The 26,447-nt window shown below is 40.1% G+C and overlaps 2 protein-coding genes across 7 annotated transcripts; one reads left to right on the top strand and one right to left on the bottom strand.

The window, feature by feature from the left end:
* Positions 1-1,463: 1,463 nt before the first annotated feature.
* Positions 1,464-12,498, bottom strand: mybl1 (v-myb avian myeloblastosis viral oncogene homolog-like 1). 4 transcript variants are annotated; one of them, XM_068582223.1, is made up of 17 exons: positions 12,280-12,498; positions 12,081-12,156; positions 9,542-9,641; positions 9,258-9,329; positions 8,866-8,958; positions 8,072-8,292; positions 7,785-7,983; positions 7,617-7,691; positions 7,239-7,349; positions 6,239-6,478; positions 5,751-6,146; positions 5,501-5,640; positions 5,229-5,343; positions 4,991-5,107; positions 4,697-4,801; positions 4,250-4,432; positions 1,464-4,153 (listed from the first exon to the last, which is right to left on the bottom strand). In XM_068582223.1, the coding sequence occupies exons 2-17, from the start codon at positions 12,101-12,103 to the stop codon at positions 4,028-4,030; spliced, it is 2,316 nt and encodes a 771-aa protein (XP_068438324.1). In that variant the 5' UTR covers positions 12,104-12,156; positions 12,280-12,498; the 3' UTR covers positions 1,464-4,027. The 4 variants fall into 4 exon arrangements, with proteins under 4 accessions (XP_068438324.1, XP_068438322.1, XP_068438325.1 ...); XM_068582221.1 differs by having other exon boundaries at positions 12,081-12,498; XM_068582224.1 differs by having other exon boundaries at positions 5,751-6,128; positions 12,081-12,498.
* A 2,669-nt stretch (positions 12,499-15,167) lies between these two features.
* sgk3 (serum/glucocorticoid regulated kinase family member 3) lies at positions 15,168-26,398 on the top strand. 3 transcript variants are annotated; one of them, XM_068581712.1, is made up of 18 exons: positions 15,168-15,412; positions 17,539-17,575; positions 20,018-20,195; positions 20,358-20,441; positions 20,563-20,635; positions 20,758-20,833; positions 21,054-21,129; positions 21,400-21,449; positions 21,704-21,761; positions 22,097-22,180; positions 22,266-22,397; positions 22,780-22,892; positions 23,480-23,516; positions 23,970-24,056; positions 24,369-24,464; positions 24,709-24,864; positions 25,023-25,112; positions 26,019-26,398. In XM_068581712.1, the coding sequence occupies exons 3-18, from the start codon at positions 20,118-20,120 to the stop codon at positions 26,187-26,189; spliced, it is 1,461 nt and encodes a 486-aa protein (XP_068437813.1). In that variant the 5' UTR covers positions 15,168-15,412; positions 17,539-17,575; positions 20,018-20,117; the 3' UTR covers positions 26,190-26,398. The 3 variants fall into 3 exon arrangements, with proteins under 3 accessions (XP_068437813.1, XP_068437810.1, XP_068437812.1); XM_068581709.1 differs by lacking the exon at positions 17,539-17,575; XM_068581711.1 differs by lacking the exons at positions 15,168-15,412; positions 17,539-17,575 and having other exon boundaries at positions 17,597-20,195.
* Positions 26,399-26,447: the final 49 nt, after the last annotated feature.

The following is a 26,447-nucleotide window of genomic DNA, read 5'->3' as shown; positions in this document are numbered from 1 at the left end:
CACACACACACACACACACACACACACACACACACACACACACACACACACACACACACACACACAGTCCCTAAGGGCTGTGGACTCTCCCGCCTAAAAGTGTCCCATCCATGCTGTGTTGTGCTTGGTTTCTTCGGGGGATGGGGGGGAGGAAGGGGAACAGGGTGCCTGCCAGATGACTGCTCTGTCAGCCCAATAATGGGCTGCCATCTGCTGTCTAGCATACACAAAGGCAAACAGTGTATGTGTGCGTAGGCTCGTGTGCGCACTCCTGGGTGTGTGCTCAGAGGAAGAAGGCACGGGAGGTTTGGTCGGACGCCTGCAGGCTCTGTTTCATGTCTTCAGAGCACAAGGAAAACACACAAATGAGCACACACCTCACATTGCCCATGACTGGTTAACCCAGAACTATAGAGGACTTCAGACCGGCACTGGATACTCACAATGGGTGGCACATACTACGCTGTGTCAAGTTTTACAGTATGTAAAGTAAAAGATGAGAAACTCACTTATAATAACTCACAATAACAGCTTTGAATATCCAACGAGGCTCGTCTGCATACAACAGGTGTGTCCAGATGTCAATAACTAAAAGTAAATATAATCTAAGAACTGGCTCCCCTGAATACATACATAAAGCATAAGGTGTGTGTGTGTGTGGGGGGGGGGCTTCTGCCAATAACCAATTAAGTAGCTAAAGGTCCCTGACATCTTTCAACTCTTAGTGCGGGTCAGATAAGAACAAAAGACCCTCTTGTACGAGTTTGAGAGCGGAGGGAGGACAGATTGATTAAGTGGACATGGCGTGCATGCGTAGCCCGTGTGTTGATGTGCACATTGTTTGTATGCATGTGCACTGCTGCTCCTTCAGCATAAGGCAAGTCGTCACGTCCCTTTGCCTCCATCCATTTCAGGGGGCAATTGAGTGAATGGGCCTGTAAAACCAACAGCCCTGAGGACAATGGAGCCCGGGGGCATTAAGTCATGGGTGAGTGGGCCCCTTTAGGGCCAGCAGCTGACCCTGTGGAGAGGCCTCTTGTTCTGGTGGAGGGGGCTCGTGTCCCTGGACCCCAGGCCAAGTTGACAGTATCTCAACATATACATACACACATCAGCTTGAACCACTCAGCTGTCAGCGCCACAAGCAAACAATCCACCTGCACGGTTGTCAACTCCACCTGCGGAAATGCTACAAAATATGAACAACGGTGGCGGTTTGGATGTTCATTTTCCTCACGAAAATGTCCTTCAAGGAATCAGTTTTTGGCCAGAGCTCAAGAGGTTGCCATGCCTGCTGGGAGCATGTCAGAAAAACTAAAGGATCATAGGAAATCTTTATTACGTGGGAAATACCATGTAACCTACACTAATTTGTACAGGGGGCACTTGGCAGAGAGAGGAAGCTCCACTCAAAAAAACAAAAAAAAATGAATGTAGAGACAGAATTGAAAATGCCATTAATGTCATGCAACATATTCATTTATTTTTTCAATTTAAGTACATGGTTACGAAGACGGTTGGCAGGATTTCTATGGTACCTCGGTTATGATTTCAAAGGAAAATTCTACAAAAATACAGAGTGTGTGTTACATCAGAGTGTGTTACATCTGTGATTCACCTCTACAGTCCAGCATCTCGTGTATTGCTCAAGCATAACTACAGTAGTATATAAGAGCTGCTACTATCCTGAATATGTACTTCATTCCCTCAAAACCTATGATGTTACATGGCCAAATGTAGTTCATGTACAAACAAATTAACTTGGACTTAACAAATGGAATGTACAAACACAAGTCAAACCAACAAACAGAACATGTAACAAAAGTATGTACAGATTAGACACATCTCAGTCACCAGATTACAAAACAGTCTTCTGTGGCTGTTAGTTTACTTTCTGTTTAAGTTGTATATACTCCTGATCTTTCACTTGATCTCCCTGACAAGATTCCCTTCTTATTCTCACTCAACTGCCTAATGCAGGATAATCCAGATTATAACTGATACTGGATCTGCTAATGCCGATAATACGAAGAAGACCATTTTGCCGTGATACTTCACCAGATTATAGACGGTTTGTTTCAGGTTGGTTAAACATGACATAAATCAGCCTGTTAACATGGAAGCACAGTGCAGCACATTTCTTCAGAAGCACACCATCATTTGTGCATATTTACATGTCAATTAATAAGCCCTTTCTTTTTTACGCAGTGTCAAATAATAAAGGAGCGGGTATTTTTACTAAGAGCCATCTGTCTAAAAGGTTTCTCGTGAGGCTTCAATGTAGTGTGTTTAAGCACAAAGTTCTGCAGCAGAACAGGAGAAAAGAACATGTTAAAATCAAGCAGCAGGATTGTAATGTCAGCAATCATTACAAAACAGGAAGACAACTGTCTAACAAAGACACACACGCAAACACACACACACAAACGCCCAACATGAAAATAAAATAAGGACAAGAGCTACATCATCAGAATGAAAAAACACTTAAAATTAAATGATGATTAAAAAGTGCAATTTGTCTATGATTAGAGGTCGGAGATGGAGTCCTGCTAGCTAATAGCGAAGAACACGTTTGAATCAAAGGAAGAAAATGTCCTAGCTATTATGTTACAAGATCACAGACACAACTACGTGACGGTTATTTGCTAGATCTCGCCTGGTGAGGAAAATAATTTGACGTATTGAACTAGAGGCAGTGCATGTTCTTCTAACTTGGAGTAGTGAAACTGAATGGTAGCCCAATCCTGATTTTGAAAGAGAGAAAAAAAAATCAATAAAATTCTTCAATAATTTCTCTGAAATGTTTTCTTTTCTTTTTAGAAATAAATAAATTAGTAGACATTAAATAAATAAAACCTACAGCCTTCACATAAAAACAGTAAATCCTTCTCAGCCAAATGCTTGTCGTGGAACACTGACGACATGAAAACTGGTTCATTTTCTGCTACAGAGAACTGTTTTAGAGAAAGTGAGGGTTTTTAGGCTGTTTTGTTAGCAAAGTTAAACTTCTTAAAAACATGGTGTCTGATTTATATTAATATCTAAGCTTTAGAGCTGTCAGATAATAAATAAAAACAAACAGAAATAAACATTAATGTACCCTTCCATTTTGAGGTTTTTACACATTGCAATGAAATACATTCAACCGATGTCTGAACAGACACTATGGCCTTGGAAAGAAAGCGTGTTGTCAGAAAAAGATACCATCACAAGTGCGATCCAGTTTGCCCTTAAAAACACTGCTCCTTTCTCAGCAGCCAAATCAACTCAGTAGTGCAATACTGACAGTTTCTTTTTTTACGTCCTCAAAAACTTCCCATCACCATGGATCGGCATTCAGCAATGTTAACGCCGCTGTCTCAAAAAAACACGTAACCGCATGTCTGTTTCTCTCATTTTAAAACAATGGTTAGCATTATATTTTGAACTGTAGGAGTTGAGTTAAAAACCCATGGTGTGATTTTAAATAGACATGTGTGTCAATAAAAAGCTACACAATATGCACGTACGTGGTTTTTATAAGACAACAGCAATGGGGCAGCAATGGGGCAGTTTAGCTCAACAAGCTGGAGGAGACACACTATGAGTAGCGTTACATTATAAAATGTCTTTCTCATTTAAACAATATATTAACAATATAAAACTCAGAAGCAGCCACTGCTAGTAATAAACACTATTTCTACAGCCTACTGTATGTGCAGGTTGTTTCAACATTACTGACTAGTGCAGGAAGAAATTCTAGCCTTTTCACATCTGTACAAAACTGCTTACGTTGTCCAGGTTTTGTGTACTCAAAGGAAAATACACACCAAAGCTAGAAACAAGAAACTACTTGGGCAGTGAAGTATAAATGTGTTGAAAACAATGCCAGCAGCCATGCATTTAGGTGGACCTCCTTGGAAGTGCATTGCTGCTCCAAAGAAAAATAAAATAATTTGTCTTCACTGGATTGTCTCTTACAGGTTTCAGTGGAGGTTTTAGTTGTTGGACGGGCGTAGTAGTGTTGCATGCTCAGCGAGGGGACGGCTTAAAGCACCAGGGCCCTTGAGGTAGAGCCAGACGACGTGTAGGGGTTCAGGTACTGACGGGCCTGTTCTGTCATGATCAGCTGGTCCTCTGTCTTCCCATAAACCACTGCTTCCCACTCACTCACCTGCAGATAAGGCTATAAATGAGTACCAATGCTTGCCCAAAGTAGCTTTGTGAAGGTCACCTCATTAATGGTTCTGTTTAAAGACTCTTTACGTACCTGTACCGCGGCGTGTTTTGGTGCTTTGTGGAACGCGAGAAGCTTCTTCTTCCGAGGGCTACTTAAGCGATGAGGATGAACAGGAACTAATGAGGGCTCCTCTCGCCCAGCGGTCAACGAATGGCCACACTCTGGGATTTGGTTGACGAGCGAAGAGCTTGTCAGTACACCTTCATCTGGCACCTGCAATGTGAGGTTCAATTAAACAGAGTAGCTCAAACAACAATACAATAAATAATGACGCTGGACCTAATTCATATATAGTAGTATTTTTAAGGGATGTCTATCATTACCAACAAGTCCAAAGGTTGGATATTTAACATTTTATTGATCCAGACGTTGTATATCCATGTATTTGCATAACCACTAAACCACTTATTTTTTTCTCATCTTGCAACTAGATATGAATCAGTGTTTTTCAACCTATCCACAAGTATCATGACTTACTTGTGCGTTGTTGAACTGCTCTTGGAAGAGTTGGATGTTGGGGCAGTCTTTCCCCCAGGGGTCCAGCACGAGAGACTTGCGCACCTTTCTAGCTGGGCCGTCGATCTGAAATCAAAGGAGCAAGAAACAATAAATGCGAGAGTTCTATCTAGAGGAGAGCGATGTAGTTTTGTCCAAGAACCACAATTGAGCTGAGTAAAATTCCAAAGTGAGTGTATCTGGAAGTATTTGTTTTCTTGAATAACAGAGAGCAGGTTCATGTCTTTAAATAATAGAAGAACGTGCTCCACCTACATTATGTTTCCATGCTCTGTAATCTGGCTGGAGGTCCGATCTGTTAAAGATGTCTGCTCCGGTCTCCTGCTTCAAAACTTCTCGAATGTCTTCTTCAAGAAATGCCAACGGCTGTGGCTGAAACACACAAGCACACACATAGAATACAACCACAAGATCACATGTTATCATAAAGAGAGGTAAAAAAAGTGTGAAAACATGCAAGTTAAAATGCACACAGCCACGGTTGACTTCTTACCTCCATCTTTAGCGGCCCATGCATTTTTTCCTGGGCAGCCAAAGCATTTTTGAAAGGAGTCGGTGTCCTCGGGGTTGGAATCATGACAGTTTTGCGAAATTTAGGGGTCCGTGACCTAAAAAGTTGACAGAGAATATAACACACTGAGTACTCTTCTACCAACAATCTGGTAAACTAAAGATTTATTGAGGAAAATTACAACAAACCAGAGCAAGCTTCTGGCTTTCATGCTAGCTCTTGTGGCATGGATACTACTTTATATATTGATTTACCCATCATTCTCTTTCTGGTGCTTAGGTGTGGTATCCTTGTGGAGCGGCGTGTTGAGGAGACATCTTTGGCCACACACAGGCGTTGAGGTGAGGGCGGGGTTATCCAGATTCAGATGCTCCGCCACTAATACGTTGCAGAACTGGGGAAACAGACAGACAAGACATATTAGCCAGATGACTAACACAACCTCAGAACATCAACTCAAGAGGTGAAAATTAAGGCGTGTGAAGAAAGAAAGATTTGATTTACTCGTGACGGGGTGAATGGCAGGGACTTTGTGGGCGTTTTCTTGGGAGAGTTTGAGATATTTTCCAAGAAGGAAGAGCATGTCCTGTCACATGAAGGAGACAGTTCCCCCCTATCTCTCCTTCTCCTTCTCCCAGTGGATGCCTGCGTGGGTTTGGATGAGTTGATGGGAGTCAAGGAGGTGTCACTGCCCAGACCAAATGCAGCACAGTTCTTATCCCGACCACAGATGGCAGGCGGAGGAGTGTTGACTGCAAAGGCCATTGAATTGTCAATCGTCCTTTCTTGCAGGAGCGTGGTGTAGCCGGCTTGGTTGTGCCTGGGCGGCGTCGCTGTCTCTGACAAGTCGAAACTGGCCACGTCGCTCCATGCAGCAGGGTCCTGCAGAGCAAAACACATCTACGGGAGATCTTTAATACATTCACGAGTTTAGTTCAACAAATTAATTGTGAAATGCATTTGGTCTCTGTTCTGTTCCTTCTGTTACTCACTGAATCAATGAGCTCCATGGTTTCTGCAAACTCCGGTATGGTCTGCAGGGTAGAGAGCACAGCGCTGGCCTCTACAGCCAGGAACTTGCTGGGGGAGACAGGAAGCTGTGGTGAAGGTCCTTGGGGGATCTCGGGGCCTCTCCAGGGCCTTCTCTCCGCCTGCTCCTCTATGCTGCTGCTGCTTGTAGTCAACGTGTCATCTGACACACTGTCGGACCAGACCGAGTACTGCTCCACACTCTGAGGGGGCGGGATGAGAGGATACTAGTCAGTTTAGAAACAATCTGTGGCGATGAAAACACTGGTGATTCTACAACACACTGCGCTAATTCACCATTCTATCATTCAGTAGGAAGTCACTGACTGTGAAGAATGGCAAATTGCATGAATGGAGTGAAATAAATGTGAAAACAGTGTCAGTCGGGGAGAGACAGAATAGGAAGAGGAGACACAGAGGAGAGTGCTTGGTTCAAACTGCTGGCTGAGCGTGGACATGGGGGTGAGTACTAGAAGGGATGAAGGAGCTGGTTCATGTTTGGAACAATGGTAATGTGGGGAGGAGGTAGGGCAGCTACCAAGCACAGCTTCAGGCCAGTCTGAATGAGTAGCGAGATGGGGAAGGTAGTCACTATAGCAACACTACAGCAAATCAGGCTACAGACACGCATACATGTGTGCTATTCTTGTTTTCACATGTATACACTGCAAAAAGTCCATTTAGTGTCAAGCCTTAAAATCTTATTTTCCTTAAAGCAAAGAAAAGTCCACTAAGGAGATGGGATTGGAGAATGGTGAATTGAGGCTAAGGTGGAGAAACAACACCTGGTTGAAGAAAATTCATAATATTCTCTCATCATCTCACTTCGATTTGATTTTAAGACTTTTATTAAGATAATTAATTTAATATTTAAAAATGACTTTTTACAGTGTATGTTAGCTACAAACACACACAGGCTATGCTGACTAAGTATGCCAACACACATTCAGAGTGTGTTCTTACACGTGGACCTCTGCACTGCACTTGTCGCTGGACTTCATTCTCTGCTGACATAAGCAGCAGCTCAAGCTCCTTAATTCTTTGCTCTCTGTCAGGATCATCCAGGCAGAACGGCTGAAATAAACAAACGTCAGGGAGGAGAGGTCGAGAGGGCAGGAGGAAAGGAAGAGGTTAAGAAGAACCAGACAACAAAAAACAGATATACACATACAATATTTACGGGAGATTATTTAGATTTTGTTGAATGTTAGGTGAAATAACAGGACATTCAAACGCTTGATTTGAAGTTCAGAGTTAGCGATCGCAAAGATAATTACAGAAAGTCCAGAAAATAAAGAGAGTTTTCCCACCGGCATGCAGAGAAAACACATAAAAACTCACCGATATGAAGCCCGAATTATCAGAAAGACTGTCCATCAAGTGTCTACTGTGAGGATCATAAGGATAGCTCCCCATCTAAAATACAGAGAATCAGACTTAATAAATAAAGACAACAAATAAGGTAAAATTACAAAATAATATGGTGTGTAGCCGAGAGGGGAAGTGGACCTGGTTGGGTCCCGGTATCGGCAGGGGACTGCGGTCACAGTGCTGGAGCTCTGTTGGTGTTGGAGGACACGGTCTGTGGTGGCGTCTCTTCAATCCGGCATGAGAGGAGCTCATTTTGCTGCCATCTTGCAGGTATCCCTCATGCTCCACCTTTCGCCTCATGGTGGAGTTCCAATGGTTCTTGATGGAGTTGTCTGTCCTGTTGAAGAGAAGATCAGTAATATTTTTAGCAAACTTAACAGTTTTCTGAGTTTGAGATCTGCAACGTGTGCAGGAGATTATATTACCGTCCAGGGAGAAGCTTGGAGATCTCAGCCCAGCGGTTGCCAAGTCGTTTGTGGGCGTCGTAGATGATTTTGTCCTCTTCCTGAGTCCATGACGACTTCTTCACCTCTGGGTTCAGGTGGTTGTGCCACCGCTCACGGCACTGCTTTCCAATCCTCCCCTGGAGGTGCTTGGCGATCACTGACCAACGCTTCGGGCCGTACTTGTGTACCAGGTCAATAACCTGCACAAATATCACCAGAGGAGATATTTAGTCATTACAGGTGAATCACATCATTCTACCTTTCTCATTTACAGCCAACGACAGTGGAGGCAGATATTAGAGAGCTTTAATCGTGACAGCAGCAGCATGTTTGAATGTTTTCATCACTCCTGAAAAATGTTGTTATGTCATCGTTGCCCGCACAGGCTGTTATAGATAAGTCTGTGATGTCAAGATTCTGGAGGACTGAAGGATTGTGAACCATTTAAGGAATGCATTGTCATCTTTGAGCTATAGAAGATATCACAGCGTCACTTTGTTATCAAGGGATGTTATTAGGGAAGACCTAGTGGAGCGTTTATTTTCCAAGCTAGGGCAAAGAAAGTTTTTGCGGGAACTATCCTTGTGCTTGCGCTCAGCCCTGTTCGTCGGAAGGTAAAAAAAAAAACATTGCATATTGTTGCATTTGTGTTCTTTCACTTGCCCTCAGCTGCTATCAAAGCTCTCCAAAGCTTACTTCTGTCTCCCCTATCATTCACCAATTTTGTCTTTTTCACTTTATATCCAGTACAGAAAACTCCCAGCTCCGCTTACCTTTTGATCCTCCTCTTTTGTCCATGGTCCTTTCACCAGCTCTGGGTTGAGCACCTTCTGCCAGCGGTGCTGACATTGGCCATCTGTCCTCCCCTGTGAGATAGCCGCACAAAGCACAACACCTCATTACACCACTACCTCACAGTTACACCTACTCCTGACAGCTGCATATAAATCTGCCTCTCCAGTCACTGCAACTGTCACTTTTAAAAACATCCTGTTGAGAAACAATGTTAATTATAAGATTACTAAATGGTTTGGATGGTTGTTACGTGTTAGAATAATTATAGACAGACCAATATCGCATAAAGCAGTAAGAAACTACACTTAATATTCAAATAGTTTGGCCTGGATGCTATTTCTCAATTAGGACACATTACAATCATACTTACAGGGAAAAAGTTAGCTATTAGTTTCCAGGAGTCAGGTCCATGCTGCTCTACAAGTTTTTTCAACTTTTCATCCTGAGGGGAGAAAAAAAGTGAACTTCTGAGGATATTCAATCATCCACAATAACACGCCAACAACTTTCATTGTATTATTGAATAAAATAACAGCAGTGATTATTAAGGTTCTGAGATTAAACATAAATCTTAGTACTAAATCCCCATTTCACTCAATGAACCTACAAAACTCCTTTAAATACAGGCGCCACTTGTGCCTCTGACAAACTTACCTCATCTCGGGACCACTTTACTTTACACAGAGTCTTTTTATCTTTGCTCTTCTCTTTACTCTCTTGGTCTGTAGAGTGTAGCTCTTCATCCTCATCATTGCTAAAAAAAAAAAAAGAAAGAAAGAAGGGAACAACAAGTTGTATTAGTTGTGCCACAATGGATCACAAACTTTTGAAGAAAAGTGAAAAAAGAAAAGTGCAGGAAATTGAACTATTACATAAACTCTTCTTGTTCAAATTTATCTGAGATAACTATGTTGGGTTGTTCCTTTCCGTATTACATGTGCAAAGTAAATGTATTAGCACCAGGAAATTATGATCAAATCAATTCCCAAGTTGTGGTTAAGCGCTACTTTTAATGTCAGAGCCAAAACAAGCAAGACGAGGAGGAAAAAAGAAACACATAAACACTGACAGTAGTTGTAAAAGGCTTTCAGTTATATTAATATTGCATTATATAAATAAACAACCTGATAAATAAATAAATGTGTGATGATGGATTAGTTTGTCCAACTGGTGAGTCTCAATATGAGAAATAAAAACAGAAAAGAGCTTTTACTTTGGAGATTAAAAGGGACACTCCTTTTTGACAAAACTCATCCGAATAAAAAGGAAATAAAGAACTTGTAAGTGTACAGGCTACATACGAGAACACATAATACCTCTTTTCTGGCACAAGAAGTTGGCAGGGAGAACTGTACTTCTGTGTTCCCATAAACTTGCTGCTGAGCAACACTTGCTTTGTGGCGACGGAAAAGAGTTTAATAAATAGAGGCGAAATGAAGGTATCTGTTCCTGACAGATGTTACTGTAAAGGAGACCTTCCCCATCACACGAGCACTTAACACACAAAAGGGTCTTGTAACAGACTGTGTATGAGAGGTCCTTCTTTAGTGTGGAAACTTGGAAAATGGCAATTGAATTTTGTCTTGGCCTGATTCCCTCCCCAGAGCTGAGAGAAGAAGGGAACTGAGTCTGGACCAGGCTGAACAGGAAGGAGCGGAGGAGAGGGCCGATCCTGATCAACAGGCTCTTTCACCTCAAGAGGTGTGTGAGTGTGTGTCATTGAGATGGAAGAGGCGGTGCACTGGGGTGTGGTCTGGGGAATGGTAAAGAGCTAACGGTCCAGTTGTTTCAAAAAATAGGCAGACTGCATAACCTCTTCGTATTTGGAGTAATAAGAGGATCACATTAAAATGTATGTTAAACAAAGGAACAATTGTAATATCAGCTGATATTATCAACATTAATTGTCATAATGGGCTGCATTAGTAATACTTTATCCGTCAAAACTGCTTATGGGATATTGTAACTAACAGCCAGCTCAACCCTGAGCTTTTTTTAATTGTGAGATAATAGAGCTGTTCATACCTCACCAGACGGGACCACAAGCAGGGGACTGGTGTGCGATATAAACAATTAGTTAATTGTTTCATCTTCAAATAGCTTATTTTGCCCATCCAACAATTTATAAGATAAAACTGTGAATTGTCAGTTAATGAGATAGAACCAGCAAATTATTGGCACATTTGTCTGATAAATGACTGAAGTGATCCTTGATTATCAGGATTGGTGGCGATTACTATTATGTTAAACTAATCAATCAATTAACGTAACTGTGTATTATATATATATATATATATATATATATATATATATATATATATATATATATATATATATATATATATATATATATAAACAGGGGCAATATTTTAACTGATGTAGCTTTTTATGTGCTTTGTCTTTTGATTAAAAGAAAACAATATCCTACCACTCATATTTATGTATCTATTATAACTAATCTGACTGAGTTGCCACGTTCAAGTAATGTCTTTCCATAGATGCTGTTGTTATATAACTGCTGTTTAACAATAGATAATGCTATGCACTCTGTACTGTATTATTCCACCAATATTCATAAAAAAAACAACCCCATGTTTTAAAAACGGCATTCACAAGCTATAACTTTCAAATGAAGAGTTGTTTATATTTTACACTATCTACAGTTATATACATATATATATATATATATATATATATATATATATATATATATGTATATATACTCATTTCTTTTGTTGTTGTTATCTGTCTTATGCAAAATGAATTGTATCTAATTTTGTAAAATTTTAAATATTTTATTGGTGGAGGCTTCAAATGAACCCAATTGTCTTTTTGCCTTTTTCTGCACAGTGATATTCATTTATCTCTGTTATGTTTGTTTATTTTATTGTTTGGATTGTGTAATACATAAATAATAGTCAGGCTACTGGGAAATATAAGATTGCGTTATGAACTATTAATTATCATGTGATTATTACTGGTAACGTTACTCTTCATTGTGTATGACTTGCATGCGCCGCATGTTATGCTGTCAGAGATGAAACATGCAGTGTGAACGCCCATCCTCATAGCAGTCAGTATGTACTATAAGGACACTGATACCAACATGTATACTATGTTATCTTCGCCAGAGGCAGTGGTGACTGTGGCAAACAGATAGCAAACTGCATCATGCAGTATCGCCAGCACTCACCTGCGTGGCTTCACGTTGTCCATGACAGTTGGTGGGATGATTGAAGCGTTTCAAAGACGAACCTGTGGCTTGGCAGCTGTCGAAAATCCCTCATTAATAGATGTTCATCCATAGAAATTGCTGTAAGTCATCGCACGTTCCTCCTGAGACGCGGCAGCTTGTAGCTGGCAGTGTTGGGCTAGCTAGTGAGCTAACGTACCGTACAGTCCATAACATTACATTCTCGGTGGGAGAGACTCACTCGCTGGCGATATCATCTTCCAAAAGAAACGCGTCCCGTTGTCTTGTTATTTGTTTCTCAACAATATCGAGACACAAACATGGGCATTAACTAGACGAGACTAACACGTTACTTTTCTTCCCCGGTGTCCCGGTTGTTTCTATCGTACTTGTCTGTACTTTTCTATTTAGCGTTATGATTTTTGTCCATCCCGCCGATTCTCGCGCCCAGCCCTCTGCGCAGGCGGCCTCGCTCCTGATTGGTCAGAACTGGGGCTGTGAAAAGGGGAGTCGGTACTCAAACCTGACTGGACGAAAACAAGGAGAGGCTCGCGTGTGATTGGTTCGGAGTATAAGGAGGGTACGTTTTATTGGTTAAAATAATTAAGGAGGCGGGTGTTAAGTGAGATGACTGTACTGTCACCTTCAACAGCAGAAAGGATCTTTTCATCAAGGCACTGGCAGTGGTGGCTCAAAGTGGGACGCGGGGACTACCAGGGGACCCTCAGGGGGTTTCAGAGGATTACAATCTCTAATTTTACCCCACTGGTCTACAAGATGTTATAATCTGGATATGTTATTTTTTAGTTAATATTCAACAACACATATTCATAGAAGCATATAGCTGTTATTATTATATTTTTACCAGATGGTGCACAACTTGGAGAGCACTGTGCATTGATTATGCCACCTGCTGTTGCTTGGTAAAGCCAATGTATTTCAGTTGACATGGCATCATTGTGAAATGATAAAAAAAAGTATGATGATAATTTACATATTTGCATCATATTTGAGAAGATCAGGGCATTGTGGTTTGAGATTCATATGTATGCCCTTTTCACAGCAGCCAATTTATTTGTAATCTCAGGGTAGGTAAACACATGTGTAATAATAACATGAATTGAGACCCTGTTTCATTTAGGTTGACCATGGTACTGGTATTGTGCATGCTGGTTTACTGGATTGACCTGCTTAATGCAATGGGACCAAAATGTGATTATGTCCTACACCTGTGTACCTTGCTATGACATGTCAAAAAGGTTGCTTTGAAAAGGGCCTATTCAGAACATTCAAACTCTGACATAAATAACACAATAATTTCCTTTTTGCTTTAACAAGCAGCTCTTGTATTATGGACAATACTCAATTAAATTGTGTTCTGCTGACACCTTGTGGACAAATCGTTGGCCTCTGTTCTGTGCTGTTTTATGCACATACAGCCTAAATGAAAATATTTACCACGGATATCACGTTTTGATCAGTTGCTACATATTGTTCATACATTGCTCTATTCTTTTCAAGTCATCACAACACACGAACTTGCAGCGGCTTTCTGCATCACCGACACTTTACAAACAGTCAGCAGAATCACTGCGGTCAAGCCAGCCTTCACTTCGGAAAACACAGTCAAGCCAGTCCGGTACGTGTTTTTTCGGTACTACGCATTGCGAGCGTTTAAGAACTGACTTCAAAATAAGAGCAAATTTCCGGTGAACGTATGAACATGTCACATTCATTAAATCAATACATCTACTGTATAAACAATATGCTTTCTGTACATTTTATTTCCCGACATAAAGGTAAATATTAAAATATATTATTATTTCTCGGCTTTTATTTAATATTTCTTTTGAAAAATGGAAATATGAATGGTCCGGGGCAGCCATGTAGTGTTTATTCCGTCTTCTACTGTTGCCGGTACAAGATAAGTAGTACCGAACTATCCTAATATTTTGGCTAACACCTTGGCTCAGTGAAGGTTAGCTGAACCTGGCACTCCAGAGACCCGAGATCGAAACCCGCGTCTGGCATATTATCAGGTCGTGCGTCAATCGTCTCGTAACCCGCGTCCACGTTGGTACCACAACATCCCTCGTGGCATCCAGCCTGCTAGATGAGCGGCGGTCAATGGGTGTGTCATTGTGTTAGGTGGGTTTACTAGCTACCCTAGTTACGGTAGGGTGCTAGGTTTCCTCCCACAGTAACTCCAAAAACACATTTTCTAAAAAAATACACATAATACAAATGAAATAAAAATTATCCGGCAAATCAGTAAGGCAGGTACGAAAAACAAGAAGATTCAACTATATTTTTGTTGATCAAAAATATGAAGTACTTAATTAAGATATATTATATCAAACTCGTCACTTGAAATTAATGAATTATTCATATTTATATATTCATAGTGTAGTATATTGTAGTTTTAATGGAGTTGTATTATCAATCCAAATATTATATTGTTCATTTTTGTTTTGGAATACTTGGCTCGTACTGTCCTTCTACCTGTAGGTGACACCGTTTACCCGTTTGACTTCTCAAAGTTGTCGTTCCAGGTAACTGTGTTAAGTTAACATAACAAGACCGGAGGTTACTTACTATGCTTCTAAACAATAAAATACAAAACTCATCGTTAGATATGAGAACTATAAAATGCCTTTTAAAAGCAGCACGCAAAGTTAGATAGGAGACATACACATATTAAGTATGGACAATAGCAGAGCGGAACATATTAAATTTAAGTAATTGCATATTACATTATATGCAGTGTATATAAAGCATATACAGTGAATACACTGACGTATTAATCAAAAATTCTATACAATTGTATGACTCAAAATATGTCTACATTAATTTCCCCGAAATGTAATTAGTGGAGCAAATGTGAATAGTTTGGAGTGACCATACTCAATTAAAGTACAAGTACCGACAAATTGTATTGTTGGATTTAAGTAACTGTATACTGTAAACAACTGAACTTTGCTGTATTGGTTAGCTTTATTTTGAACCGCAGTACCGGAAGTGCTCGGTGTATTGTTTCCGGCATGATTAGCGTTGCAGTTGAGAAGTCCCGTGACAAATTTCATTGGAACTTGTTTCTACGGCCAAGCAGGACTGATGTTTCCTGCTTCTCCCACTTTCTTCACTGACGCGAATGGACAGCGAGAACATTCACATTCACTTTGAGGGTTTGGAGTTGTTGTTTTTGACTGAATCAAAACTGGAAACATTGTTCCTTATGCTGGAAGGGTAAGTTAAATAGTGTGGAGCGAGAAAAAAAAAAGCATCGCTGGAACCTACGAAAATAGATGAACACCGCATCAAAATACTGTAAGGTACGTGATGTTCATGTCAACGTTACGTTGTTTTGCTAACGTCGGCTAGCTATGGAGTTATATCTAACATTATCTATAGTTAATCTACGAAGTTTCTAATTTATATATTTGTATATATTTATATATATAAGTAACAAAACGTCGTTTGGGGGTACCGTAGTAGTAGTAAACGGACAACTGTGAGCTATAAAACAACATTAACTTGTTGTATCTGCTCAAACACTAACACACACCAAACAGAAGTTATTAAATGCTAAAGGACACAAGCAAAGCTACCGACGTTACTTTGCTGTATTGTTTACAGTCCGTGTTACATTGTTGTCTCTTCTTGTGACGGTATTTGATCTGCGTGGGTGTTCAGCTCCTCCCTCCGGCTCATTTTGTTCTGACTGAATGCTTTTTCCTATAATACACTTGATATGCGTCGAGGTTAAGAAACAAAAAACCCTCAAAAAGTTACCCGTGTAAGTACACGCGCAGCCTCAGGTGAGAATTTACCAAACGGATCAGACAAAAAGTGGACTAGGCGAGGCCTTTTCAGAGCTGCGTTCAAGGGACTCCTCATGTAATTGTTCCCCGCCTGTAGAAAAGTTGTGTCAGACCTCATAAATTGACAACATGAATCCCCACGTTGGGTTTTGATTCAGCTGTGTGGCATGAACACTGACTCACTGGCATTTTTAAGTTGGTATTCAATATTGACCCAGTTAACATGTGTGTACTGACAAGTAGGATGCTTTTCTTGGTAATCCTTTTTTTCCTTGTTCCCCGTGGACAATATGTCAACTCTGTTTAGTGGAAACCTGTTTATGTTCTGCTTGTAATGGTTTGGAGGGTTACCAACGGGTTTCTTGATGTAACAGGTGTCAATGAAGAACTTGTTTTGTTTTCATAACGAGACAAGTTTGACATTTTTGAAAGAAGGCAAGATGTATTTTATTATTAGAGAGCCCTACATCTGTGTCAACGGTGATGTGGAAGTTTATAAGCAAAACAAAATGTTGTTCATTCTGTGCACATGACATCTATTGCTTCTGTCCATCCAAGAAGATGGATCCTCCTCTGTTGCTTTTTTCCCTTTTTGAAAGGTTTTTTTTGGGGGGGGGATCTTTTCTGATCCGATGTGAGGTCCAGGGACAGGGATGTCGTATGTGTACAGATTGTAAAGCCCTCCAAGGCCAACAAAAAAGGTTTTGTTTTGCTGAATTTACTACAGTTTATGATCCATAAACATTTATTATTGAACAAGCTTTTTCAGAGCTGTTTGTAAACAGAAGTCTTTGCTACAGTCTGCAGACTGTGAGCTGTCTGGACAGTCCGGTCAGGTCAGGAATTCATCCAGATGCTAAGGTCGATTGCACGCATAGAGGTTGACTGAGTTCATGCCCCTCACACTTCTCCAGCTGCACTTCCTCTATCGGAGGTCGGTCTCCGTTGCATTATAATGAGAAACGTCTCAACTAGAATAATGTTCACGCTATTCACTTTCAGCTCACACATTACAGCTTTTCTGTCTCCAAACTATAAAGGTCTTTGGCCAAATGTAACTTCTTTTAACTGAATCCAAACACATTGTTAATTGATGTAATTCTATTAATGAGAAGTTAAATGTAGCTAGTCATAATAAAGGTTATAATTGATAGCTCCTCTGAAATAGGTTGTCTTTGTATCTTTATCACCATCCACCATTTCGGCATGAATCGGTCTGTTTTCCTCTGTTCATCAGTGGATACATGCCCGATAGAGCTATCCTATCTGATTTAACATTGTAGGGTCTTGTTTTTCTTGCTAAAATTGCAGGTCACCCATGATACATCGCCATGCACACAGAAAAAAACATGTTCAACATCCTCATAGGATATCCACAGGCAAGGATGTGTCTTTGAGCTGAGCAGGAAGAAAGCTATTTTTGATCCTGTGTAGTAGTCCGGTGTATTTGTGCCTGTCAGCACAAGTTAATTCATGTTGTCGCAAGAGTGCAGGGCATGCTGGGCTCAAACTGCAGCCAGAGAATGTGCTTAACATTAATCTTGTTCCTTCACATACTCATTATGCTGTTCCAAACTTTGTTTTCATTTTTTATATCCAATTTGGCATTGTCTGTTCGTGGGTGTGGTGAACTGCAGCATTCCATATGAAGGAGAAGCCGTGTCAGCTGAATATGTAAGTCGTACAGTTTATAGGTCTATTCTTCCTTGAACAAAAATATCTCTGGAATGTTAAACAGCGGGTCCTATCCAGTGACGTTCAGAGTTTGTTCCCCTTGAAAACAGGCACAGATGTGTAGCAGCTCAGGGAAATAGCCAATCGTTTTTTTTTGTGTTCCAGCCACAGTCGCATAAAACACGCGCACGCTGTCTCTAATCGCCAGGTTTTAAAAACACTTTCTTTCCCCCACGGAGTGCCTCATGGAGGAGACAAACCTGGTAATAACAGTCAACATTCATCATCTGCATGTTGCTGGTGAGGATTTAGATTTAACAAGAGCTTAAACTATTACTGTCTATTGACAATTTTTTCCCCTCTTTTGTAATTTAGTTTAGTAATTTTCTCAGCATAATATCCAAAACTTTTCAACGTCTCAAATATTAAATGAATATCCTTGGGTTCGACAAACAAAAGAGATGTTTTTAGACGTCAACTTGGGCTCTCAGAAGCTGTGATGAGCTTCCTTTGTGTTTCATAGATAAACAATTTATATATTTAATGAGAAACAAGAAAATTATCACATTTCAAGACAATTGAGATAGAGGAAATTCTGATGTTATTAGTCTGGTTGTGACCGAGAATGAATGTGAAGGAAAGTTAAAAGGAACAAACGAGAAAAAAGAGGCTAGCGATGAAGAGGGCCTGAAGGTCCCTCTGATCGCACACATGCATTTTAAAGAGGGGCGCTCTTTTGCCGTACCCTCACCCCAACGTGAGCAGAATGAGATGTCTCTTCAGGATGTGTTCAAGATCAATATGCAGAAGGACAACGTTGACCCAGAGCAGGCTTTCTGTGCGTTGTGAACAAACTAGTCTGACCTCACCAACAAAACACAATAAACAAGCCAGCGCAGCAGACAAAGAGCGTTGTATTAAAAGATACGGTTACATAACTCATGGTGACGGAAAAGAGAAATGCGTCTGTGTGTAATTTATTCTGACCACACCGTTTAGCCTCCACACTCGTTTTATCATGTCCTCAGGTCAGTTCAATACAGGGGAGATATCTTTTCTAGACTCGTTTGAATAGTAAGGATCTTTACCCTCTTCTGCTCCTTCAGGAAACTGAGGTCTTGACCTTTCGTTAAGACTGTTGTAAGGGGATGGAGTCTATTACAGCTCAGCGATGAGTTTTATTTATCTCTTTCATCGTGGAAGAACAACTCCGGGGGTCTTACTCTTAACCTATTGTGTAACTCCAGCTTCAAAGACCCCATGAAGGTTATTTAAAAATACCTTTCTACTGACCACAGCAAGGGAGAATGTCACAGACCCAGCGTGTGTGTGCGTGTGTGTGCGTGTGTGTGCGTGTGCGTGTGTGTGTGTGTGTGTGTGTGTGTGTGTGTGTGTGCGACGTGTGTGTATATGTGCGAATGAATGGCTTGTACACAATCACATACTGAAGAGTGAAAGGTGTGAAAACAGTCTACAGATACATACTAGTCAATCTCATGTGAAGGGGGTTTGAAAGAAATAAGTGGAGTCATGAACCAGGATGTATGAAAGTGCTTTCTCACACTGAATAATCTAATGAGCGGGAGGAAGGAGTGAGTTAACTGGCGGTTCAGGGGGAGGGGGCCCATCTGCTGTCATGTTGCAGCTCACTGACTCTCCTGTTGTTGGCCGCAAGGCACTTTGGCTACGATCACCTCTCTCACAGGGACGTCAAGATGAAAAATTTGGGAATTGTCAATGAAACATGATTAAAAACATAAATAATAAAACTACGAACTTGTTTGGCGTGAATGGAACGTTGAAAAAACAGGGATTGGAGCAGAGAGACATGCCCACCTTCAATAACGTCAGTGAGCAGCCTGAAGCTACACAAGGGCTCACGCAACTCAGACAAAAGAAAGTTTTAAGACCAACATGTGACATTATAATTAGAAAAGTAAATTCCAAACAGTTGAAACAATTGCAGTTTTGCTGCATGCAGGATGACACTAATCCTAAAGGGGTCTCAGCCGGTGGCCTGTCAATTGATTGATTTACTATTTTTACAAAAACATAACCTGGAGCAGGGGCTTTTCCTAAAGCCAATCAAGATACTTTGCATGCAAGTAACTGGTGGTCACGTGATCTTTTGTACCACAGACAAGCTCAACTTAAAAACAGCAGCTCCTTGTTTCCTCTGGATGACGAGCAAGAAAGTAGAAGCATAGATTGATGGACGAGCAGCTCGTTTCCACGATCAACACGACTTTGTCACGGCGAAGAAGTGCCTTACGAAACATTATTGAACAATGAAACGAATAAATAAAGTTACATTCCGGTATAAACGTTCATCATATCAGGTGTGGACAACATTCACACCGCAGACTGAAACGAGGGGAGAGCAGAAGCACCAGTTTCACTTCCTAAATAACAGCGTGGCGTGTTCCTGTTTCTCCTCTGCAGAATCGAGCCGTGATGGGCCAGTTGTATACCTGAAGTCGTATCCTGAGGAGGACACATTACTCTATGACCTTGCACCCTTTGAACATCGACAGCCCCAAAGATGGAGGAGCAACCCAGCCAACCCAATGTCAGCATACCCTGCCACGACGAGCAGATGGACAAGAAGAAGCGGTACACGGTGCGTACCAAAACTTTGTTCGTTGTTTAATCTGCATGTCTTGAGTAAGGATAGTTCAACAAAGTCATTTCAGTGTCGAGTTGTTCAGTTCATTATGTGAAATTAGTATGAAATTCTAATAATTGCAAGTGTTTACGTGGACTTTCTTTTTCCTTTTTTCAGGTGTACAAAGTAATAGTTAATGTTGGACAACAGGAGTGGTTCATCTTCCGGCGTTATGCAGAGTTTGATAAACTCTACAACACAGTGAGTGGTGGATTCACGTCACATCTAACACATTATCATAATTCTGGTCATGGTCTTAGATCCCTTAGTCTGTTTTCCAGCCCTTGAATAATTTTCCCTGTTGCTCTCTTATATAATGCAGTTAAGGAAACAGTATCCAGCTATGAACTTGAAAATTCCTCCCAAGAGGATATTTGGGGACAATTTTGACCCTGGTAAGTGTTCACACAGGGCAGATGTATGACCTGTGCATCAGGACAAAATCACAATACCTTTTTTTTTTGTTGCTTGATCCATGTTGCTAGTGTTTTAATCCATGAATGCATCGACCCAATAGAGTTCATCAAGCAGAGAAGAGCAGGGCTGCATGAGTTCATCAAGCGAATCGTCTCGAATGCTCTGCTTTGCAACCAGTAAGTGTTTGTGTTCTCAGTCATTCTATTACGTTACGTTACTGAATTTATCAGGATGAATGGGTTCAATCATCTGAATATAAAAAACCTAATGAGATCCAATTTGTCTAGCCATGCTTCACACTTGGCATTAATTAGATGTAATAAGATGAATGTTTCGCTTTGTCGTGCTTTACTTGCTGGTGTTATTTCACTTCTTGGTCCCTCTTGAACTTTACAGGCCAGATGTGAGGACCTTTCTGCTGATGGACAAAATGCAAAACTTTTCCGACGCCTCTGAGGATGAAGATGACAAAGTAAGTAAATTACAACTCATTTTGATGGATCAATATCTGTTTTTTATATCTGCCGACTACATCTTTTCAGTTTATGTTGGATTGTACAGATGTAGTATTTAGGTCTTCTAACGCTGACAGTCTATCGTGACTCAAAATAAATATGGATTGCAAACAAATTTCCCCTATGTTGCTATCGTAGCACAAATAAAGGACTGAATACTCAGACAGAACCCTCCTTGGCCAGTAGTTGCATCTTGATGGCTAATATAAAAAATCTTTACTCAACAGAACAACTCTACCTCCAGAACCATTAACCTGGGACCTTCTGGAAATCCACAGTATGTTCAATTTATTTCTATTTTATTGCATTGTGTATTTTTTGTATTAGCAACTTATTGATATTTGTGTATTGTGTAAATTGTATATGCACTCATATATTTGCTGCACAACAATCTCTCGGATTGTTTTACAGTTTCTCAAATGAACTGTAACACAATCGTATGTTTCAGGCTAACTGGTTGTTTCTATAAATTGCAATTGTGTAATAATGTTTAAATGCACTGTAATTAATGTCCTGTACTTTTTATTTCAGTGCGAAGCCCACAGATTTTGACTTTTTAAAAGTCATAGGAAAGGGGAGTTTTGGGAAGGTATGTGAACAACACAATAATGGAAAGTACAGTTGCTTTCTGTTCATCTTTTACGGATACACACCCAATTCATGATCCATTTGAATTACCTATAGTCTTCTTCAATGTTGTAGTTCAAAAACAAATCCGAAACTTATGCTGACCGATATATTTTAGTTGTACTTAAATTATTACATTAGTTATGTTTATTAATGTGTTTTTTTTATTGGGGTAGCAAATGGCAACTACAACTTTTAGTTCTGCTTGTATTGGAAGAAGTGAGAATCAGATCTGGAATTACTGAGCTTACACTGTTGTTGCAATGTTCAACATGCTTTCACTTTCTTGTGATACAGGTTTTCCTTGCAAAACTAAGACATGATGAAAAGTATTATGCAGTCAAGGTTTTACAGAAAAAGGTCATTCTCAACAGAAAAGAGGTAACTTTCCCATCAAATATGACTATGATTCTTTCCATATTTCAGGCTTGTGTATGTACATGTAATTCTGTGACTTTCCAATCAGCAAAAACACATCATGGCTGAGCGCAACGTGCTGCTGAAGAATGTGAAACACCCTTTCCTGGTTGGGCTTCATTACTCCTTCCAGACCACAGACAAGTTATACTTCGTCTTGGATTTTGTCAATGGAGGAGAAGTGAGTTTCAGTTTTGTGAATAATGTGCTCACACAGAAATGAGTCATAAGTTCGAGAAAAGCTGAGACTGGCAGTATTACAGGAAGATTGTATTACATAGCTTTAAGAGCAACACTGCCGCTTGCTATCACACCTCCATGTGTGAAAATCCCATCTGAGATCGCAACATTGCTGAAGACACTGAGTGCAACTTCCTCTGTACATCACAAGTGTGATCAGCCTTTTTAAATCTGCCATGTGTGACTGACTGACTGTGTGAGAGTGACTCACTACAATCTGCATCCCAGTAAACTGGCCTCTCGCACTTCTTCATTGTGGTGTGTGGCTCTATCAATAACATGTAATTTGTTTCAGTAATCACATCTGGACATTTTTATTTCAGCTTTTTTTCCATCTTCAAAAAGAGCGGACCTTTCCAGAGCCCAGAGCAAAATTCTACATTGCTGAGATGGCAAGTGCACTGGGACACCTCCATTCTCTCAACATTGTTTACAGGTTGGTTTTTTTTTTTTAGATCACATGCACATTATTTAGTGTTTTGAGGATCAAACTGAAAAATGTCAGTTAATGAGAATGTACAATATTGTACTTGCTGTACAATACATATATTTACTGACATTATATCAGACATTGATTGTCCTGAAGTATACAATGTATACATTTGAGTATAAATTGACATATGTGGGTCTTTGTTACGAAAATATTCCCAGCAGAATGTAAAATCAAAAGCATAACATATTTCACATAAAAGCTCAACAACATGCATAAAATAAAATTACAAATGCAAATGTCATCAAACAAGGTATTAATGAGTGTTTTTTTTCAGTGATGGGCGATGTGAATATGTTCAGTGGTCAAAAAGTCCTAAATCCTGTTTTTTTGTATGTGTGTGACACATGCTGGCCTCACTCACATGATGAGTCTTCAAGGCCATAGTTGCCAATTCTTGTTTGTCTTGACAACCTGAAAACTATGTATTTATTTATTTATGTATTTCTCTGGGATAGTAGGTTGCAATGGGGTAATTTTTATCTTTGTGTTTTATTTACTAAAATTCATTCATTTGTGTTCATTTTGTTCAGAGACTTGAAGCCAGAAAACATCCTCCTCGACTACGAAGTGAGTATATATTGTTTAACCAAATTCACTGCTTTGCGATCGAAATGTAATCACTATAGCTGTAATTACTCTGAGTATACCTGGATGACACAGTACCTACATTCTTATGAAGTTTGATATTACGTTGACCATACAACACTCGTTAAAGTTTATGAAACTACTGCCTTCAGATTTAGTACAAATGTAATTCTGTTCCAGTCATATTTGCACCACCAGTGAACACCAGTGTCATTTCCAGTTCCAGCTGGACCGAATGCATGTGATTGGATTAGGTCTCACTAATGATTTTCCTGCCTGACCTTATTGAAAAAGTGAGGGAACGGTGAATGGGACTCACTGAGCTACACTGCTGCCAACATTCCTGGGCAACAATAGAATCCTCAGTCCCCGGGATAATGAGCTGCTTGTGTGGCACATGTTGTCTAAACCGTCTCTGTGTCCTCTCTTTTAAAGGGGCATATCATTTTGACGGACTTTGGCTTGTGCAAGGAAGGCATTTCCCAGGCAGACACCACCACTACATTTTGTGGAACGCCGGAGGTATTGCAGCCTTGATTAACATGTGTAATTACTAACAGTTTGGCACCAGAGCATTCCAAAGAAGTCTCACCTCCTGTGTGAAAAAGTAATAATCATAACAGTTTTTGGCATGTAGCGGGGTTAATGATTTAAGTACGAGTGTTTTCCATCTTGAAGCTATTCTGCTGTCTGTGTAGGATATGAGTCACCCTTTCCAGGGAGGAAAATACGCACCTATGAGCAGTAATAGATTATATACATTTGCTTGGTGTAGTTTAAGGCAGAAGTGAAATGTCTGTGTTATAGTATTATGTGTGCGCTTCTTCTGACCAGTACCTAGCTCCAGAAGTCCTGAGGAAGCAGCCGTACGATAATACAGTGGACTGGTGGTGTCTGGGCTCAGTTCTGTATGAAATGCTCTTTGGACTGGTGAGTTTTTACTTTGAGGACATTTCTGTTCAAATATCCTGATGCATTGCACTTAGTTTTGCAGGATACCACACAATTAAAAGTGATTATTATGTTTTATTTTTTGCTATGTAGCTACTTATGCAGACAGAGCTTTAACATGATCCACTGGGAAACTGCAGCCAAATGTATCATTTTTTTTTAGTGTTTAATGTTAGAGCCCCTCATTGTACTCCTCATGCCTCTACTTTTTTTCACATCCTAGCCGCCGTTCTACAGCAGGGACACGCATGAAATGTATGACAACATCCTCCACAAGCCGTTGGTGATGCGTCCCGGTGCGTCTAGCACAGCCTGGAGTCTCCTCCAGGGCCTGCTGGAGAAAGACGGCACACACAGACTGGGGTCTCGAGATGACTTTGTGAGTGGGCTTGTCCAGCAGAATGTTAGGGCTCCCTCTGGTGGCCAATCTGTGTCCCTCACGTCATTGCTGCTAAAACAGTACAGATTATCAACTTACTTTCTATAAATAAAATAATTATGTTTACGTTTCTTTATGTTTGTATTCTACATTTTCAGCATGAGATCAAAGCACACAGCTTCTTCTCCTCCATCAACTGGGATGACCTTGAACAGAAGAAGATCCCTCCCCCATTCACGCCAAATGTGGTAAATATTTAGTTTCTTGTCCAATAATAAGAAGCATTCATGCATTTTACAGTAACTTGACTTTTTAATGACTGCAGCCCACACCTAAACGATACGTCATAACTCGCTTTGGTTTTGAAAACTATAGATGCATAGAAAGTTAGATTCTATATTGAATTTTGAAATGTTCCTGGTTTAACAAAATTCTTGCTTGAACAACTTTCTGATACTCAACAAAAACAGAACATGACAAATCTCTTTGTGGTCATGTCCTTGCAGGATAAACACAGGTGTACTTAATAACATTAATTATGGCCCAGTTCCATGAATGTGAGTCAGGGCCCTGGTATTGTGCATGCAGGCTTACTGGAATGGCTGTGACACGTTTAACATCAATTAAAGTTCTGTTTACCACGCTATGAAATGGCTGCTGTTAAAATGAACTTTTGTGTTTGATTGCACAGGTGTTTCAAGTTAACAAATTAAGCGCAATCTTTTGAACTACCTCAAAAACATATTTTTATAGACTTTTAATACAATGTTTTGGAGTCTCTTTTAAGTCTTGTTTGTTGATTTTGAGTTGACAACCTTTTTTTTTCCTTTACTTAATTTGAATGACCATGTATTACATATGTTTGGTTCTTAATTGTGTTATTCTATTTTATGTAATTGCTTTATTAAATTATAAGATATAATGCAACAGTACAATTACAAAGGGAACTATATGGTAGCATTACAGCAAATTAAGTTATCACAGAAACAGAAATGACAGAAACCCTTTTAAAGTACTTTGTAAAATCAAATTGTTTCAACTGTTTTGTTATCAAATTAAGTCCCTTTTATGAATATGCATGTGCAATTTGATTTGTATTTATTCCATGAACCCTAATATAAGCCATGTTCTCTTCCCTCTTCCTCTTTTTACAGAGCTCTTACTTCGACATCTCAAACTTTGATCCTGAGTTCACAGATGAGATGGTCCCCAACTCCATCTGCTGGTCAAACGATCATTCCATAGTCAACGCCAGCGTAATGGAGGCCGACGATGCCTTTGTGGGCTTTTCTTATGCCCCAGCTTCTGCTGACTCTTTCCTATGAAACGTTCCTAATGAGGTCTTTGGTTGCCTTAACCATCATAACTTCTTTTGACTAAAGGGAAGAATTTATACCGTGGATTAACTTGTTCTATGAAGCCAAAGCAAGCAGCTGAGACGAAACAGCACTTAAAACATATCTTGGTTGGAACAAAGAGTGCCAGAAAAGTCTATATTTTTTACCAATTTGTATTTATATAAATATATATATATATATATATATATATATGACATATATATTTTAAGAATTAAGGACAGCCAT

This window comes from Clinocottus analis, unplaced genomic scaffold (genome assembly GCF_023055335.1).
Source record: "Clinocottus analis isolate CAN_PGR_092001 unplaced genomic scaffold, fCliAna1.0.p SCAF_18, whole genome shotgun sequence".
NCBI lineage: Eukaryota > Metazoa > Chordata > Actinopteri > Perciformes > Cottidae > Clinocottus > Clinocottus analis.
The sequence above is the reverse complement of the archived record's forward strand: the minus strand, read 5'-3'. Positions and strand labels throughout refer to the sequence as shown.